The 18,206-nt window shown below is 27.7% G+C and overlaps 1 protein-coding gene and 5 long non-coding RNA genes across 7 annotated transcripts; 5 read left to right on the top strand and 1 right to left on the bottom strand.

Annotated features, from left to right (window-relative positions):
• The first annotated feature begins 2,112 nt into the window (after positions 1–2,112).
• On the top strand, positions 2,113–4,587 carry LOC113549920. The gene is made up of 3 exons (XR_003404974.1): positions 2,113–2,421; positions 4,231–4,393; positions 4,478–4,587. It is a non-coding gene; the product is annotated as an uncharacterized LOC113549920 (long non-coding RNA).
• A 904-nt stretch (positions 4,588–5,491) lies between these two features.
• Positions 5,492–6,417, top strand: LOC113560370. The gene is made up of 4 exons (XR_003406112.1): positions 5,492–5,624; positions 5,709–5,871; positions 5,955–6,117; positions 6,205–6,417. It is a non-coding gene; the product is annotated as an uncharacterized LOC113560370 (long non-coding RNA).
• Positions 6,418–7,154: 737 nt separating this feature from the next.
• LOC113560366 (heterochromatin protein 1-like) lies at positions 7,155–11,184 on the top strand. 2 transcript variants are annotated; one of them, XM_026966200.1, is made up of 2 exons: positions 7,155–7,368; positions 9,854–11,184. In XM_026966200.1, the coding sequence occupies exons 1-2, from the start codon at positions 7,358–7,360 to the stop codon at positions 10,227–10,229; spliced, it is 387 nt and encodes a 128-aa protein (XP_026822001.1). In that variant the 5' UTR covers positions 7,155–7,357; the 3' UTR covers positions 10,230–11,184. The 2 variants fall into 2 exon arrangements, with proteins under 2 accessions (XP_026822001.1, XP_026822000.1); XM_026966199.1 differs by lacking the exon at positions 7,155–7,368 and adding an exon at positions 8,165–8,949.
• A 358-nt stretch (positions 11,185–11,542) lies between these two features.
• LOC113549906 lies at positions 11,543–12,350 on the bottom strand. Its single transcript, XR_003404973.1, has 4 exons — positions 12,195–12,350; positions 12,073–12,126; positions 11,738–11,995; positions 11,543–11,644 (listed from the first exon to the last, which is right to left on the bottom strand). It is a non-coding gene; the product is annotated as an uncharacterized LOC113549906 (long non-coding RNA).
• A 1,753-nt stretch (positions 12,351–14,103) lies between these two features.
• LOC113560369 lies at positions 14,104–15,535 on the top strand. Its single transcript, XR_003406111.1, has 6 exons — positions 14,104–14,169; positions 14,216–14,453; positions 14,647–14,809; positions 14,894–15,056; positions 15,142–15,304; positions 15,388–15,535. It is a non-coding gene; the product is annotated as an uncharacterized LOC113560369 (long non-coding RNA).
• A 130-nt stretch (positions 15,536–15,665) lies between these two features.
• On the top strand, positions 15,666–17,237 carry LOC113560368. The gene is made up of 7 exons (XR_003406110.1): positions 15,666–15,798; positions 15,883–16,045; positions 16,130–16,291; positions 16,376–16,537; positions 16,623–16,785; positions 16,869–17,031; positions 17,117–17,237. It is a non-coding gene; the product is annotated as an uncharacterized LOC113560368 (long non-coding RNA).
• Positions 17,238–18,206: the final 969 nt, after the last annotated feature.

Below are 18,206 nucleotides of genomic sequence, written 5' to 3'. Positions count from 1 at the left end.
AACGTATTTAATTTGAGAAGTGCTCACAGGGTTTCCATTCATTTAGTAACAGGTAAGAAAATAAAACTGGCTGAGTTTGCATTAGACCTTTTCATTACCTTTTTATCTAACCGGTATTTTGGCGGAGTTTACATCGCCTGAAGTTTGTATCTACTATACTGTTTTATTTAATTTATATTGTATATAAATATAGGCACTAACACTTTACACTATACACTATTAACTATTAAGTTAACGTTCGTTTTTTTTATAAAAATTTGATTTATGTCAAATAAATAATGTAAAAGTATGTTACTCTGATAAGTAATTATTATTTATTAAATACTATACTCTCTAAACTAAGAAGTTGTATTATTTATAATGTATATGTACATACTATTGAGTATTGACACCAGTGGCGTAATTTGGAATTGGTTCTGAGGTCGGATTGGGATATAAATTTATACTATCATTACTATCGTTCTGGTGGCAAGCGCGTCCGAAATTCCACACGGGGCATGATCAAAATTTTAAGACCAAATCAAAAAGGTTATTTTAAATTTTAATACATTTCTACTGTCTTCATATTAAAATAGCATAACCTATACATAGAAAATAAACAACATTATGACATACTTCTTAAATGGATCTTGTTTGAACGCGGCTGAATTCTTGTCGAATTGTCTACCTGGCGTCATCGCCAAAGGCTTTACAAGTCTCGCGCGATCGGTGTGGAATGTCCGCGACAGTTATACTCCCCTCTACATATTCTCGGACGGCTAATGTCCACTACAACTTTCGTCTGATATAGCCGGTCTGTCTTTTGCCAACGGCCGAACCTGGCGTGTCCAAGTGCTCGCTCGTTCGTCCCGTATTTTTTTGTTCATGACCTCGTGGTTAGTGGGCCTGAATTTTGGGTCACAAAGCTGCTCGCTACGCTCAGTAGAGGATACATTTTTCTAACTATTTCACAAACTGACCATTGCATTATAAAATTATAAAATTAATATGTGTAATTTATGTCTATAAAACTACCAATTGTAATATAATTAAAGTATAAAGTTAATACTTCATATTTCATTAATTTTATTTCAAATTTTCATAGTAAATTTTAAATTTATTAACAGTATACTTATTTACATCAAATATAAAACAAAAGTTAATATATAAAACAAAAACTATTTTATCAAATACATTTTTTCCTTGCTTACTTTAAGCCAACTCTCATAATACTTTATTTAAGTCTGATGATCTTAATAAATCATTCTCAGAATGTAAAATCATTAATATGTCTGTTTTCATTTATTGATGACATTATTGTCTATTGATAACAATAGAAATATTAAATAAATGTAAAATGCGTCTTTTTTAGCATAGTTCTTAATTTGAAGGTATTTACTATTTAGTTATTTTTGTTAATAAAAAAAAAAATGATTTTTAGAAAAACTATTCTTTAAAATCACTGAAAAAAGAATACCAGAACAAAATTGTTTTGGCCCCTTTTACAATGGTACTTGAAAGGGCCACGGGGCTTCCACCTCGGCTAGACCCCCTCTGAATCCGGCCTTGCACTCCTACAACACTCATAGCTATGGTGGCGCGTCACGAGCCGCGGACTAGCACTGCCGAAGTTCCGACGACACTGCGTCAACCAAACACTAGTCCTCCTTCCAACACACCTCGGTCCGTGGTCGTTGTCCCCGTCGTCGGTCTTAAAGCGTCACGTCCACGCCATCCTTACGTTGCCGGGCGTGCAGCCACGATTATATTATATAATGATTTAGGTATAATCAATGGTGCAACGCTGAACGCATAGTGATTGCTATAAAATAGGAGCGGCAATAGAAGATGTGAGCCGTTGCCGTTTTAGTTTGTTTGGCAGTAGTGTTCGCCGACGCCGCAGACCAAGCGTCAGCTGCTGCGTATCACTATCGCGAACGCGGCCTCAGATAAGGTTATTGACATTCTGTTTGTTGTTGATTATTATTTTGTTCGGCGTCTTGTGATCATACCCCGTTTAATTGTATGTATAAATATTAAAAAAGTGACACGGTAATAATACTTATTTTTTTTAACCATATCAGTTTTGTTGCTTTATTTCATTTTATCATAATTAATAAGACGTCTTACCCTAGACAAACGTTGCAAGTAACGCGCGGCGACCAGCTTACGAAGTATTTCAATATTCAATAGCTCCGTGACGGTTTGAAAACATACATTTCATACAGCTAGGTGATTTAGAATCCAAATCTAAATTTTAGATAACAAAAAAAAAAACACAAAAATATGTCTTCGCTATTTTGTGCTATATTGTATGGTCTACGGCCGCCGACCGAATCCATATTGTTACATTGTAGCATACTGTATAACAGAACTCGGAGCCAGCAGGTGAATAATTTTTAGAAGTCACATCTCTTATACAAAAAGAAACTATTAATACAGGTGGGTGTAGATCTCGATATGAAAATGTATAGAATTATTTAATTTTGATAATACTATATGTAAACAAATATTTTTTTTTAAAGATAAAATGAGATACACATAACTGTGCAATAAATTTTACACGTAAAGTGTTTATCTCAATTTATGTGAAATTTAAAAAATTTAAAAACGCTGTTACGTATTAATTTATTATTATTAAGTATTTATTTTATTATTTGTCATAATGATGTAATTGTGTCTAAATTTTAAGGACATACAACTTTATTAGTAGTCATCTTATTATTTATACGCTATTCTAAATGAGATGAGTATCGGGTGGCCAAAAGTTGTGTGCATGTTCTTATTGTCACGAGACAGAACTTAACACACTGGTGTGCTGAGGACGCGTGTGCGGCTTCTGACTATTGTGAACAAAAACTGGTATAGTGATCCATTTTAGAACATAGTTTATTTAATAATTATAAATTATAATCATATTTATTAAATTATAAAACTCAAAACAATTCCTATTAACATTTGTTTGAACTTAAAAAATTGCTTCAATTGTTGCTATTTTCATTCGGTTCCTTTTATCTGTCCATTTGAATGTTTATATTAGCGAAAATTCTCATTAAATTTGCATTATGAGCTAGAATAGCATACATATATTGACAATGTTTAAGTAATTCAATATACTGTTCACAACTGTTACAATTCCTAATGAAATTATCCAGTTTACATAACAAAATTCTATATTATTATTTAATTTGCTTTTACTGTATTGTTTTTAATCCAATTGACTTATTAAATATCTTAGCATCATCTATAATATAAAACCTTATATTCTTTATATAAATATATGTAGGTACCTACTATCAATATTTTCTCATTATGTTGAACTGTTTGAGTTCATACAAGAAAACATATATTATCGATAGGGCTAAATCCACTTATTTTTAAATAACCATAAGATATTGAGTAAAAGTCAATAATTAGTTAATTTGATTGTAGAGATATTTTGAGAAAATAAATTTAGTAATTTTGAAACTTACTACATGAGTTGTCTAAAATGTCCAAAATCTATTTCCTACACAACATATTTTTTTTTTAACTTATAAATTAGACATCTGTATTGAACTTAAAATTTTAAAATTTAAATTATATTGTATTATATTATATCAAAGTTATAGCAGTAGTATACGAGTTTCATAAACATATAAAAATTCCGTAAAAAAAGAAAGACTTACAGTACTTAGTATAACATACAGGCATTCCAGTAATAATTAAATAGTGTAGCATATAATTTTTATTACATCTATTGAGATTTCTATCACAAAGATTTATGAGAAAACCTAATTTAATTAACATTGTTTTTTTTTAGAAACAGATGGATATTTGTGTATTACTAATAAAAGTTGTTACAGTGGCTCATTTTATGAGCAACTAATTAAATTCTTGTATTGCTATTTGAATATCATAAACAGGTATGTTATGTACAAACTTTATATATTTATAACAGAATAATACAAATTTCTCTACTGTTATCAATAATTGATTTTTGGCGATATCTTATCGCAAATATTAATGTGTATTTAACAATCAATATTTGCGATGAGCTAACGCTGCAAATCTACCCGGTTAGTAAAATAATAAGGTATCAATATCATTATCAAGGCTGAGTGAGTTAATTAATTATTTAAACTCATTAAGTTAAGTTAATACAGAAAAATGTAAGTTATTTTTAATATTAAATTTTACTTTTTTTTATTTAATTAACTTGTTAAAAGTTGCAATCACCCAGATTTAGCAGTAATTACCTTTTTTTTTCAGATACCAATGAATTTTGGCACTTTCTAATAAAGCTTTTGCATAGGCTTACATGTGAAGAAAGACTAGTGGAATAATGTTGAATCATTTTAGGATGTTTATTGGATTTTTCAAAAAAAGAGCATAGATATCGATGCTTCTTTTAATTTATCTTTTCAATGTTTAAGTAAATATTTTAGCGTAAAATTTTCGTTATATCTATTGAAATTGCTATCTATAGATTTAGCACTAATAACATTTTTTTTTTCAGATACTAATGAATTTTGGGACTTTCTAATAAAGCTTTTGCATAGGCTTACATGTGAAGAAAGACTAGTGGAATCATGGTGAATAATTTTAAGATGTTTATTGGATTTGTCAAAAAAGAGCATAGAAATCAATACTGATTTTGATTTTTTTTTCAACTTTTAAGTAAATATTGAAGCGTATAATTTATGTTATATCAATTGATATTGCTATCACCCAGATTTAGCAATAATTACCTTCTTTTTTTCAGATACATATGAATTTGGTGACTTCTTCATAAAGCTTTTGCATAGTCTTACATGTGAAGAAAGACTTGTGAAATTATGGTGAATAATTTTAAGAAGTTTATTGGGTTTGTCAAAAAATAAGCATAGAAATCAATACTAATTTTGATTTTTTTTTCAACGTTTAAGTAAATATTTTAGCGTATAATTTTCGTTATATCTATTGGAATTGCTATATCTAGATTTAGCAGTAATTACCTTTTTTTTTCAGATACCAATGAATTTGGTGACTTCTTCATAAAGCTTTTGCATAGTCTTACATGTGAAGAAAGACTTGTGAAATTATGGTGAATAATTTTAAGAAGTTTATTGGGTTTGTCAAAAAATAAGCATAGAAATCAATACTAATTTTGATTTTTTTTTCAACGTTTAAGTAAATATTTTAGCGTATAATTTTCGTTATATCTATTGGAATTGCTATATCTAGATTTAGCAGTAATTACCTTTTTGTTTTCAGATACCAATAAATTTTGGCAGTTTCTAATAAAGCTGTTGCATAGTCTTACATGTGAAGAATGACTAATGAAATAATGTTAAATAACTTTCATATGTTTATTGGTTTTGTCAAAAAAAGAGCATAGAAATCAATACTGATTTTGATTTATTTTTTCAATATATAAGTAAATATTTTAGCGTATAATTTTCGTTATATCTATTGAAATTGCTATATCTAGATTTAGCAGTAATTACCTTTTTGTTTTCAGATACCAATAAATTTTGGCAGTTTCTAATAAAGCTGTTGCATAGTCTTACATGTGAAGAAAGACTAGTGGAATAATGTTGAATAACTTTCAAAGGTTTATTGGTTTTGTCAAAAAAAGAGAATAGAAATCAATACTTATTTTGATTTATTTTTTCAATGTTTAAGTAAATATTGTAGCATATAATTTTCGTTATATCTATTGAAATTGCTATATCTAGATTTAGCAGTAATTACCTTCTTTTTTTCAGATACGTATGACTTTGGTGACTTCTTAATAAAGCTTTTGCATAGTCTGACATGTGAAGTAAGACTTGTGAAATCATGGTGAATAATTTTAAGATGTTTATTGGATTTTTCAAAAAAAGAGCATAGAAATCAATACTTATTTTGATTTATCTTTTCAATGTTTAAGTAAATATTGTAGCGTAAAATTTTCGTTATATCTATTGAAATTGCTATCTATAGATTTAGCACTAATAAAATTTTTTTTTCAGATACTAATGAATTTTGGGACTTTCTAATAAAGCTTTTGCATAGGGTTACATGTGAAGAAAGACTAGTGGAATAATGGTGAATAACTTTCAGATGGTTATTGGTTTTGTCAAATAAAGAGCATAGAAATGAATACTGATTTTGATTTATTTTTTCAACGTTTAAGTAAATATTTTAGCATATAATTTTCGTGATGTCTATTGAAATTGCTATCACCCAGATTTAGCAATAATTACCTTTTTTTTTTTTCAGATACTAATGAATTTTGGCACTTTCTAATAAAGCTTTTGCATTCGCTTACATGTGAACAGAGACTAGTAGAATAATGTTGAATCATTTTAAGAAGCCTTTTGGTTTTGTCAAAAAAAGAGCATAGATATCAATACTTGATTATCTCAATAATACAAATTGCTCTATAGTTTCCAAAAAAAAAACTGATTTTTGAAGGCAATTTATCGCAATCTTTGATAGGTATTCAAGAATCATTATTTGCGATAACCTTAAACTAAATATTAGATTAATATTTTACACATTTATGGGTAATCACCACGGGCATTTTATTATTTAATAAAGTAGCTTAATATACAATTCATCTATATATCAATAAGACATATTTATACCTCATTTATCAAATTAAATTTCTACTTCTAAAATTCATCCCAAATACCTTAAACCATAATGATTGTTTTCTTGGTGAAACAAGTGGATGTAGAGTACCAACAATTCAATGGAATTACAGTCCCTTGCACAATATGAATGTACCGAGTGTAATGGAATTTAACTACAATGTTATGGTTATGGTTTTTTTAATAAAAAAGCATAGAGTATAATTCTAATTTTGCTTTATTTATTACATTAATAAGTAAATATCTTACACTATCATTTTAATTGTATCATGAATGATGTGAACGTGTTCCTTTTTTAAGGACTAAACGTGAACGTGAACAAATCAATTTTTTTTTAGTGAATGTTCCGAACACTGCTTTTTTAATTAAGTGAACATATGTAATATTTGTTTTATTTATTCCATACTTATACACAGTGACTTTTTTTATAAAAAAAAAAATGGCGGGCTGGTCTCGACAATTTTATTTTGATAATAAAAGTGTTCGTAACATCATGCCATATACCGTCAAGCTTGGCTCTACGAAATAAACAAAAAGAAGAGGTTAGCGTCACTTCTATAGTGTTGTAGTGTGGTAGGCAGACCAATCAAAGTCTTTGGCAGAATAACATTTTTTTTTCCATTACAAACCCACTATTGATAGTGTTGGTACCAATTGGTATCAGTTGTTTGTCTTTCGATGGTGTACTGTTTTCTTTCATTTACTTGGATCCCGCCACAAGGTTGACTTCTCCAACGCCGTAAACTCATTTCAGATATTTTCATTGACAAGTGTTCGATATGAGTTCCAGGTGAGTAACAACTATAATATTTATGCACATTCACGAGCTTCGGAATTTACGGTAACTCGGTTTTTATTCGCAGTTTTCGTTGTTTGCAAATGTTATCCGTTCCCATATAATCTGCATATGACTGAGGTCCGAATAGTGTTATTCAAAAAGAATTCATATCTTGTAATTCATCATTTTTTGCACCATCTTCAGCATTTTCAATTATACTAGTTAAATCAATTAGCTCTATTTCTTCATATTTATTCTGATCTTCAACGAATAAGTTTTCCTCATAATTTTTATTAATTCCAAAAACCCTAAATCCTTTAACAAAAATTGCTACCATTATCAGTTGTAATATTTAAATGAAATCGGCTAACGACAAATTGAATACAGAATTATTTTTAAAAACTGAGCTTTCATGTACTGAAAATGAAGTAGCTGATAGTAATTCAGATAGTGATTCTGATTCTGGTTCAAATAAAGATTTGAACCAGAATTTGTCAATAAAAAGCTATTTTTATAAAATAATGACTTCAGATCAAGGACTTTTAAATTTCTTACATAATGAAAATGTTGATTTAAATAGTTTATTTGCATTTCCTACGGAACTATACAAATTCATTCAGTTTAATACAAGTTTACCCTTTAATTATTATTTATATTTTAAGTACCTATTTACTGTTATTGTTTCAATATTTAAAGTTTCAGATGAATATATTTGAAATTAAAATCATATTTTTCGATTCCACCAGAATTTAAGTCTTAAATAGGAGTGATTTTTTTCAACTGGTCGGCTGTGTGCATAGTGCCCAAGTATTTGCTTAGTTTTATCACTAATAAATTCTTATCAAAATGTAACTCAAAGTACACGTCAGATATTAAAAACATAATACAGATACTTTATAAATTGTATTTTTATTTTTGGGTTGAGTCGTATATGTATATGGATTTTAATATTTCCTGCAGGTTGATTCTTAAAAAGAAATTAAAAAAATTTTAATTTTTTGCGTTTATTTTTTGAAAGAACGTGGACGTGAACGAGTTTCTTTATTGAGGACTGAACGTGAACGTGAACAAATCAATTTTTTTAGTGAACGTTCCGAACACTGCTTTTTTCATTAAGTGAACATGTGTAATGTTTGTGTTATTTATTCCATAATAATACACAGTGACTTTTAAAAAAAAAATAAATTGGCGGGCTTGTCGTGAGCATTCAATTTCGATGATAAAAATGTTCGTAACATCATACCATATACCGTCAAGCTTGGCTCTACGAAATAAAGAAAATGAAGAGGTTAGCGTCACTTCTATAGTGTTGTAGTGTGGTAGGCAGCCCAATCAAAGTCGTTGGCGGGATTACCATTTTTTTCCGTTACATACACACTGTCGATAGTGTTGATACCTCTTGTCCAATCATCCAATCATCGTCTTTCATTAAGTTGTGGAGATTGTATGTATTTGTTCTATTATCTGTTGTTTGTCGTTCGATGATTCACTGTTTTCTTTCATTTACTTGGATTCCGCCACACGGTTGACTTCTCCAACGCCGTAAACTCATTTCAGATATTTTCATTGACAAGTCTTCGATATGAATCCCAGGTGAGTAACAAATATAATATTCATGCACATGCACGAGCTTCCGAATTTACGGTAACTCGGTTTTTATCCGCAGTTTTCGTTGTTTGCAAATGTTATCCTTTCCCATATAATCTGCACATGACTGAGGTCCGAATAGTTTTTTTCAAAAAAAATTCATATCTTGTAATTCATCGGATATTTTGGTGATGTCGCCGCCGTCATCATTATCCAAATGTAGGTAATGGTGGTTATAAGTAAATGTTCGATTGTACAAATAATAAATCACGAAATTCATTTCGAATTTATAATGGATGCCTATCAACAATTTTTTCAATCGTGTAATTTGAGAGTTGACAGTATTAAGTGTTATGCATTGCCTTTCTCTTACTTTGTAGTCCTAAGTGACCAAGTAGAATATTATACAATGCACATACGTCTTCGCCTCCTGTCTTTGATGGTTTTTGGACTTAAGTAACTTCTTTATGCGCGTTTTTGTTTTTATCAACTATCAGAATCGACTAATTGGTACACAAATGATATTCGCAGTCATGTTATCATATACCTATCAAACGAACAAATAATAATAAAAAAAAACTACTTTTTACTACAGGTATGTATACAAATACGTAAGACATGAATATGTCTTAAAGCTAATGACTTATTTACATAAACTGCCCCTATAGCTGGTTCATGACGTCATTTTAATGCTCTCCTTGTCAAACATTGTAGTGAATCATAAGCATAATATTAATAATATCATAAAAATTATATGATTTGTAAGGCATAATACTTATAGAGGTTACACGTATACAATAAAAAGTTTAGTAACACTGGTTGGTTGTCAACCGCAGCAACCTATTTCAAATAAATAATAGATATATTTTGATATTTCAATAATCAACATATTATTGTAATTTTATTACAGCCAAAAAAAAGTCACTAAAAATGACACAGATTCTAGTTCTTCTTCTCAAGAACAGGAAAATTCAATCGTTACGAGTTGTACATCATCAGATTCTATGTCTTCTAGAGGACATACCTCTTTCCCACCAGAAGAAATGGATGTCAACCCTGATGACTCCGATCATGATGATTCTAAACATCAGTATGAAGCAGAAAAAATTATAGGAGCTACTGATGTTGGAGGGTCGTTGAAGTTTTTAGTGAAGTTAAAAGGAATTGATGAAGCAGAATGGATACCAGCTATTAAGGCTAATAAAAAATTCCCACAAATCGTTCTCGAGTACTATTATTCATTACCAATTGACTGGGTTCAAAAAAAATTAAATGACAATGAATAGTTATTATAATACCAATAAGGATGACAAGTGTTCAAAATGTGACTTTTATTTGATTACATATCTTATTATAAATGTCTTCAGTTGTTTATTATAATTATTTCATTTTATTATATATTGCAGGTATGCCTTACAGATAAATTTATTAGTTCATCAATTATTAAATATATAAATGTTAGTAATTAAATACTTTCATAAAATGTCAATTTTTTTTTTCATTTCAGTGATACAGTATAATTATAGTGTTCTCTTAAAAGTTGATTGTATATCAGTTTATGTTATTAAATAATTATTGGTTTTGAAAAGTTATTTCTTAAGAGGACACATCCGTATATGTTGTCACTGTCTTACAGATGTAAAACATAGCAAAAACTGTATTGCACGGGAAAGAACCAAACTACAGTAAAAGTTACTAAGAAACAACATTTTCACTACATAAAAAAGAAAAAATAGGCTGTGAAATATTGTTATTATTTTTAGATATCATGACTAAAAATAAAATTATTGAAATTATTGAAAAATTGGATTTTGTAACAATTAGAAATTATATAAGTGATATAAAATAAATAAAAACGTTATTTCACAGATAATGTTCTCAACTATGTTATTTATCAATTTGGAGTCTTAACTATCACTACACTCAAAGTGGTTTTATCCCGTGCTAAACAGCTTTTACTTTGTTTTACATATATAAGACGGAAACAACACGCGGGTGTAGTGTCCTCTTAAATGCCAAAACATGTTAATTTAAGTTTATTTATTTGTTCAAATGTTGGGTCTAAATATTGAATACTTGTACCTTATTTTAATAATTAAAAGCATTTTTTCACCGTATATTATCTATTATTATCGACAGAGCTATAGTACCATTTAAAATCATCTAGTTATTTTGTTTTTTTTGTATTATCATTATAATTGTAAATGTATAAATAGTATGACCAAACATGCTGATTTTCCAGCAGGTATCCCAATAAATATTTCAATTGTCTCAGTACAGTAAAATATACCAAGTTTTACTCAACGTCCAACTTTAAACAAAACACAACTTCAAATAATTTTTATTATATTTAATATTCATTTTTATCAATTGTATATTAATTTTTAAAATGAATATGTTTTATCCAATTTAATTTTAATTGTAGTTGATTGTATTCAATACAATGATTATGTGTTTTAATTGTAAACAATTTGACAAAGGTTGTAACTTCAATTAAAAAAGTATCAATCATTTTCTATAACTGCTAAAAATTATAATTACCAAATAGAAGTTGATGAGTATACAATGAAGAAAATATCAATTTTTTTTAAAGACATATGTTGAGTAACTTTCAAGAACTTTATCATCAAACATTGTGGACAATAAACGCTTCACTGAGTCACCTACACTTATTAATAACAAGCAATGACAATTTGTGTACCTGAAAATTAAATAATAAAAAATATGATTATTTTTTAAGCTCTTATTGTGTAGATGAAGTATACATCTTAAATGTATTCATATGTGTCATTACTATAATAGATTTAAAATTATTTTCATTTTTTTTTTTTTTGGAGCTTGAATTCAAATTCTTGTAGGGATTCATGATTTTCGATTGGAAGTATATCATTTAAGTCATAATCATTAAAACCATCATCTGATATTACTGCATTTTTGTTTAAATTTTCCAGCAATGCATTCATGTTAGCATTAATTTGTTGATTAGTGAGTACACAACAATTTATGTCATATTTCATAGTAGACAATGTGTTCAATACACATTTTTGAAACTCTAAAAACAATAAGACGAGCAATAAGATTAATAAGGTAACATAATATAAATTATTATCAAAGTAATTTAATACATACCAGCTAATGACATTGTAAGTTCAATACTAGTTTTACGGTTATTAAGCGTAAGACCTAGAGAAAAGAAAGAATTAAATATCAGTTGATTAAGAAATTATGTAACTATTAGTATCAATAGTTACCTTGATTCGAAGCGGAAGATGATGTTTTCAAATTAAGAAAAGTACTTCAATGTAGTATGTTCTAAGAAAAATTGAAGCTTCCATATATTTTATCAAATGTCTTTACAAAATAATCCAATAATTTTTGAAAAATCTTTAGGTTATGATTAGGGAGCGTGTGTAATTGTAAGAAATAAATCAATATATGAGTATGTTACAATTTTTCTTAAAATATGGAATAAAAAATCTAAAATATGAAAATATCGAAAAAATATATTAGTATTGAAAATGACAAAAAATAAATATTTCATAATTACAAATATTGAATAAAAGTAAAACAAATGATGTGGTTGCAGAGAAACAATTAATAGCAGAATACTTGTATTAGACATATAAATAATACATTTTATTTAACATAAAAATATGATATTACATGATTTTTATAGAACAAACAATACAAAAATATAATATTTTGTAGATAGAATATTTATGTATAATAGACGTATTATATTAAGATTTTATAGCCGCTATAGCAGCTGCGCAGCGCTGGCCCTGGAGTGCGGCAACTATAGTAGACTATAGCATGTAATTTGTATTGGAGGTGCCGTGTATCTCACTATCAAATTTTTATCAATTATTTAACAATATTAGCTATCACAGTGGCACTTACAGTCTACACTCTACTCCATAGCTAATACTTTTTGTATTATTTATTAATTTTTTATTAGTTCATTGGGGTATTTTTTTATTTAATTTATTGTTTGTCAGAATGTCTGATAAATCTCGTCGTCACTCGCAGCTTTCGCACTACCTTGTAATTTGTGTCTGTGATTTATTTTATTATGTACTGTGACCTAGCAGTGTACGGTGTATAACATCAAGATCAGCCTCACACCAAAATTAAAATTGATATTGTAAGTATGCCTTAACATCCTTATAAAGACTTTAAACACTTAGGTCGAGCTCAATGTTATAGCCGATTAAATGGTATAAATAGACTAAACGTCCCTGAAATAATAAAATGTACTGCGACACCAGAACATTTAGTTGTAAAAATATAACGCTATAATAGTTTAGACGATTTTAACATTACCTCCTATGAAAGTGTTATTAAAACTACCTCATCTAAATGTGAAATTGAAATGGAGGGTAGTAGTAAAATGTATGAAGAAAATGCTCTTCAATGTAAATTACCACATTGGGTTTCAATTAATTGTGTCACTCGTAATGTAAATACCCAATTATTTAAAATTCTTAATGAATGTAATCCATCTGATGTGATTAAACTTCCTGCGAGAAGTTTGTTAATATAAATTACATTTTATTTATCAGTACCTAATATATTTTAATTATAGTAACATACGAGAAAGCTAGAAATCAATTACCAAAATATGACAATAATGATGATGCTAAAAGCTCAAATATTGAAAACCGGGGTCGTAGAACGCGTAAGAAGAAACTTTAAGACAGAGAATCAGATAGTCATTTACCATCAATGATAAGTATGTCAGAACCAGAAGCCAAACCAACTATTTGGATAAGATCCCTTCATATAGATTATTTTATGTGCTAAGTTACTTATTACATGTGTTATTTAACATTAGCATATATTTTATTAGATGATTCTAATAGATAAAATAAATTAAAACCTTCTATTAACACCACAACTCCAGTTTCACAAAATCAAGTTAGGGAATCTACAAAATCTAGAACTAGTCTTATGACTCTAGTGTTCAAAAAAGTCACATCAATTTTCACCACTCCAGTTCCACAGAAATATAATAACGATAATAATTCAATTTCAATTTGACACAAATGAATTTACTTGTTGTTCAAGATATTTAAAATTAAATAATGTATGTTATAAAGTTATTACTTACTGACTTGTCAATTATTAATATCAAATGTATTGTAGATCAGTTACCAACAGAAATAAATTCTGACAATTGTTCATCACCACCAATATTTGAAAATTACAATGAATCTCATAATGAAGGTAAATATTTTCTTTTGCATAAGTATAAATGTCATACATATTATAGGTATGTGTTACATATTTCATCATCACCCGGAGCCGTGGATTTGTCTCATACTATAATACATTTATTACAACAGCAAATGTTGTTAGTCCAACAAATTGTACGAGGTCAACCGATAACCAATAAGTTATTAACAAAATTAATCATGAGCAATGGAGAATCTAACCACAATCAACATTCAGACGAAAATGTGTATTTAACAATCAATATTTGCGATGAGGTAACGCTGCAAATCTACCCGGTTAGTAAAATAATAAGGTATCAATATCATTATCAAGGCTGAGTGAGTTAATTAATTATTTAAACTCATTAAGTTAAGTTAATACAGAAAAATGTATGTTATTTTTAATATTAAATTTTACTTTTTTTTATTTAATTAACTTGTTAAAAGTTGCAATCACCCAGATTTAGCAGTAATTACCTTTTTTTTTCAGATACCAATGAATTTTGGCACTTTCTAATAAAGCTTTTGCATCCGCTTACATGTGAACAGAGACTAGTAGAATAATGTTGAATCATTTTAAGATGTTTATTGGATTTTTCAAAAAAAGAGCATAGATATCAATGCTTCTTTTAATTTATCTTTTCAATGTTTAAGTAAATATTTTAGCATAAAATTTTCGTTATATCTATTGAAATTGCTATCTATAGATTTAGCACTAATAATATTTTTTTTTTCAGATACTAATGAATTTTGGGACTTTCTAATAAAGCTTTTGCATAGTCTTACATGTGCAGAAAGACTTGTGAAATTATGGTGAATAATTTTAAGAAGTTTATTGGGTTTGTCAATAAAAGAGCTTAGAAATCAATACTGATTTTGATTTATTTTTTCAATGTTTAAGTAAATATTTTAGTGTATAATTTTCGTTATATCTATTGATATTGCTATCACACAGATTTAGCAATAATTACCTTTTTTTTTTCAGATACTAATGAATTTTGGGACTTTCTAATAAAGCTTTTGCATAGGCTTACATGTGAAGAAAGACTAGTGGAATAATGTTGAATAACTTTCAGATGTTTATTGGTTTTGTCAAAAAAAGAGCATAGAAATCAATACTTATTTTGATTTATGTTTTCAATGTTTAAGTAAATATTTTAGCGTAAAATTTTCGTTATATCTATAGAAATTGCTATCTATAGATTTAGCAGTAATTACCTTTTTTTTTCAGATACCAATGAATTTTGGGACTTTCTAGTAAAGCTTTTGCATAGTCTTACATGTGAAGAAAGACTAGTGGAATAATGGTGAATAACATTGAGATGTTTATTGGTTTTGTCAAAAAAAGAGCATCGAAATCAATAGTTATTTTGATTTATTTTTTCAATGTTTAAGTAAATATTTTAGTGTATAATTTTCGTTATATCTATTGATATTGCTATCACACAGATTTAGCAGTAATTACCTTCTTTTTTTCAGATACGTATGATTTTGGTGACTTCTTCATAAAGCTTTTGCATAGTCTTCCATGTGAAGAAAGACTTGTGAAATTATGGTGAATAATTTTAAGATGTTTATTGGATTTTTCAAAAAAAGAGCATAGATATCAATTCTTCTTTTGATTTATCTTTTCAATGTTTAAGTAAATATTTTAGCGTAAAATTTTCGTTATATCTATAGAAATTGCTATCTATAGATTTAGCAGTAATTACCTTTTTGTTTTCAGATAATAATAAATTTTGGCAGTTTCTAATAAAGCTGTTGCATAGTCTTACATGTGCAGAAAGACTTGTGAAATTATGGTGAATAACTTTCAGATGTTTATTGGTTTTGTCAAAAAAAGAGCATAGAAATCAATACTTATTTTGATTTATTTTTTCAATGTTTAAGTAAATATTGTAGCATATAATTTTCGTTATATCTATTGAAATTGCTATATCTAGATTTAGCAGTAATTACCTTCTTTTTTTCAGATACGTATGATTTTGGTGACTTCTTCATAAAGCTTTTGCATAGTCTTCCATGTGAAGAAAGACTTGTGAAATTATGGTGAATAATTTTAAGAAGTTTATTGGGTTTGTCAAAAAAAGAGCATAGAAATCAATACTGATTTTGATTTTTTTTTCGACGTTTAAGTAAATATTTTAGCGTATAATTTTCGTTATATCTATTGAAATTGCTATAGCTAGATTTAGCAGTAATTATCTTTTTGTTTTCAGATACTCATAAATTTTGGCAGTTTCTAATAAAGCTGTTGCATAGTCTTACATGTGCAGAAAGACTAGTGGAATCATGGTGAATAATTTTAAGATGTTTATTGGATTTGTCAAAAAAAGAGCATAGAAATCAATACTGATTTTGATTTTTTTTTCAACGTTTAAGTAAATATTTTAGTGTAGAATTTTCGTTATATCTATTGATATTGCTATCACACAGATTTAGCAATAATTACCTTCTTTTTTTCAGATACGTATGAATTTGGTGACTTCTTCATAAAGCTTTTGCATAGTCTGACATGTGAAGAAAGACTTGTGAAATCATGGTGAATAGTTTTAAGATGTTTATTGGATTTTTCAAAAAAAGAGCATAGATATCAATTCTTCTTTTGATTTATCTTTTCAATGTTTAAGTAAATATTTTAGCGTAAAATTTTCGTTATATCTATAGAAATTGCTATCTATAGATTTAGCACTAATAACATTTTTTTTTCAGATACTAATGAATTTTGGGACTTTCTAATAAAGCTTTTGCATAGTCTTACATGTGAAGAAAGACTAGTGGAATAATGGTGAATAACATTGAGATGTTTATTGGTTTTGTCAAAAAAAGAGCATCGAAATCAATAGTTATTTTGATTTATTTTTTCAATGTTTAAGTAAATATTTTAGTGTATAGTTTTCGTTATATCTATTGATATTGCTATCACACAGATTTAGCAATAATTACCTTCTTTTTTTCAGATACATATGAATTTGGTGACTTCTTCATAAAGCTTTTGTATAGTCTTCCATGTGAAGAAAGACTTGTGAAATTATGGTGAATAATTTTAAGAAGTTTATTGGGTTTGTCAAAAAAAGAGCATAGAAATCAATACTTATTTTGATTTATTTTTTCAATGTTTAAGTAAATATTTTAGCGTATAATTTTCGTTATATCTATTGAAATTGCTATATCTAGATTTAGCAGTAATTACCTTTTTTTTTCAGATACCAATGAATTTTGGGACTTTCTAGTAAATCTTTTGCATAGTCTTACATTTGAAGAAAGACTAGTGGAATAATGGTGAATAACATTGAGATATTTATTGGTTTTGTCAAAAAAAGAGCATAGAAATCAATACTTCTTTTGATTTATCTTTTCAATGTTTAAGTAAATATTTTAGCGTAAAATTTTCGTTATATCTGTTGAAATTGCTTTCTATAGATTTAGCACTAATAAAATTTTTTTTTTCAGATACTAATGAATTTTGGGACTTTCTAATAAAACTTTTGCATAGTCTTACATGTGAAGAAGGACTTGTGGAATAATGGTGAATAACTTTCAGATGTTTATTGGTTTTGTCAAAAAAAGAGCATAGAAATCAATACTCATTTTGATTTATCTTTTCAATGTTTATTTATTTGTTTATTTTTAATCAGTCGATTTAATCCTTATGTTGAAAAGTTTATGGATTTATTCTTTTTATGAGCAACTAATTGTATACATTTTTTTTTACTTAAATCATATGATAAATTTTCTTTAAGAAAAACTAATTTTTAATTGTGGTCAGATAAATTTTTTCTAATAGGACAATGAATGAACCTCCCAGCAAATGAAAGTAACCTTTATACTGGAGCAGAAGAACAGAGATTTGTATTAAATTTTACAAATAGTTTTTTTATTGTGACATAATTATTTGAAATTGATAATGACTTATTTTTGTTATTAAAAATTTATCGTTATAAATATTAAATACAGTCGAGTACGGCCAAAGATACATAAACACACCTAATATTATGCTTATTTATTATCTTTGATTACATATAAATCTGTTTTGTAAATTGTCTGAAA

This window comes from Rhopalosiphum maidis, chromosome 1 (assembly GCF_003676215.2).
Source record: "Rhopalosiphum maidis isolate BTI-1 chromosome 1, ASM367621v3, whole genome shotgun sequence".
Taxonomy (NCBI): Eukaryota; Metazoa; Arthropoda; class Insecta; order Hemiptera; family Aphididae; genus Rhopalosiphum; species Rhopalosiphum maidis.
Note: the sequence above shows the minus strand (reverse complement) of the source record. Positions and strands in the feature narration are given on the sequence as shown.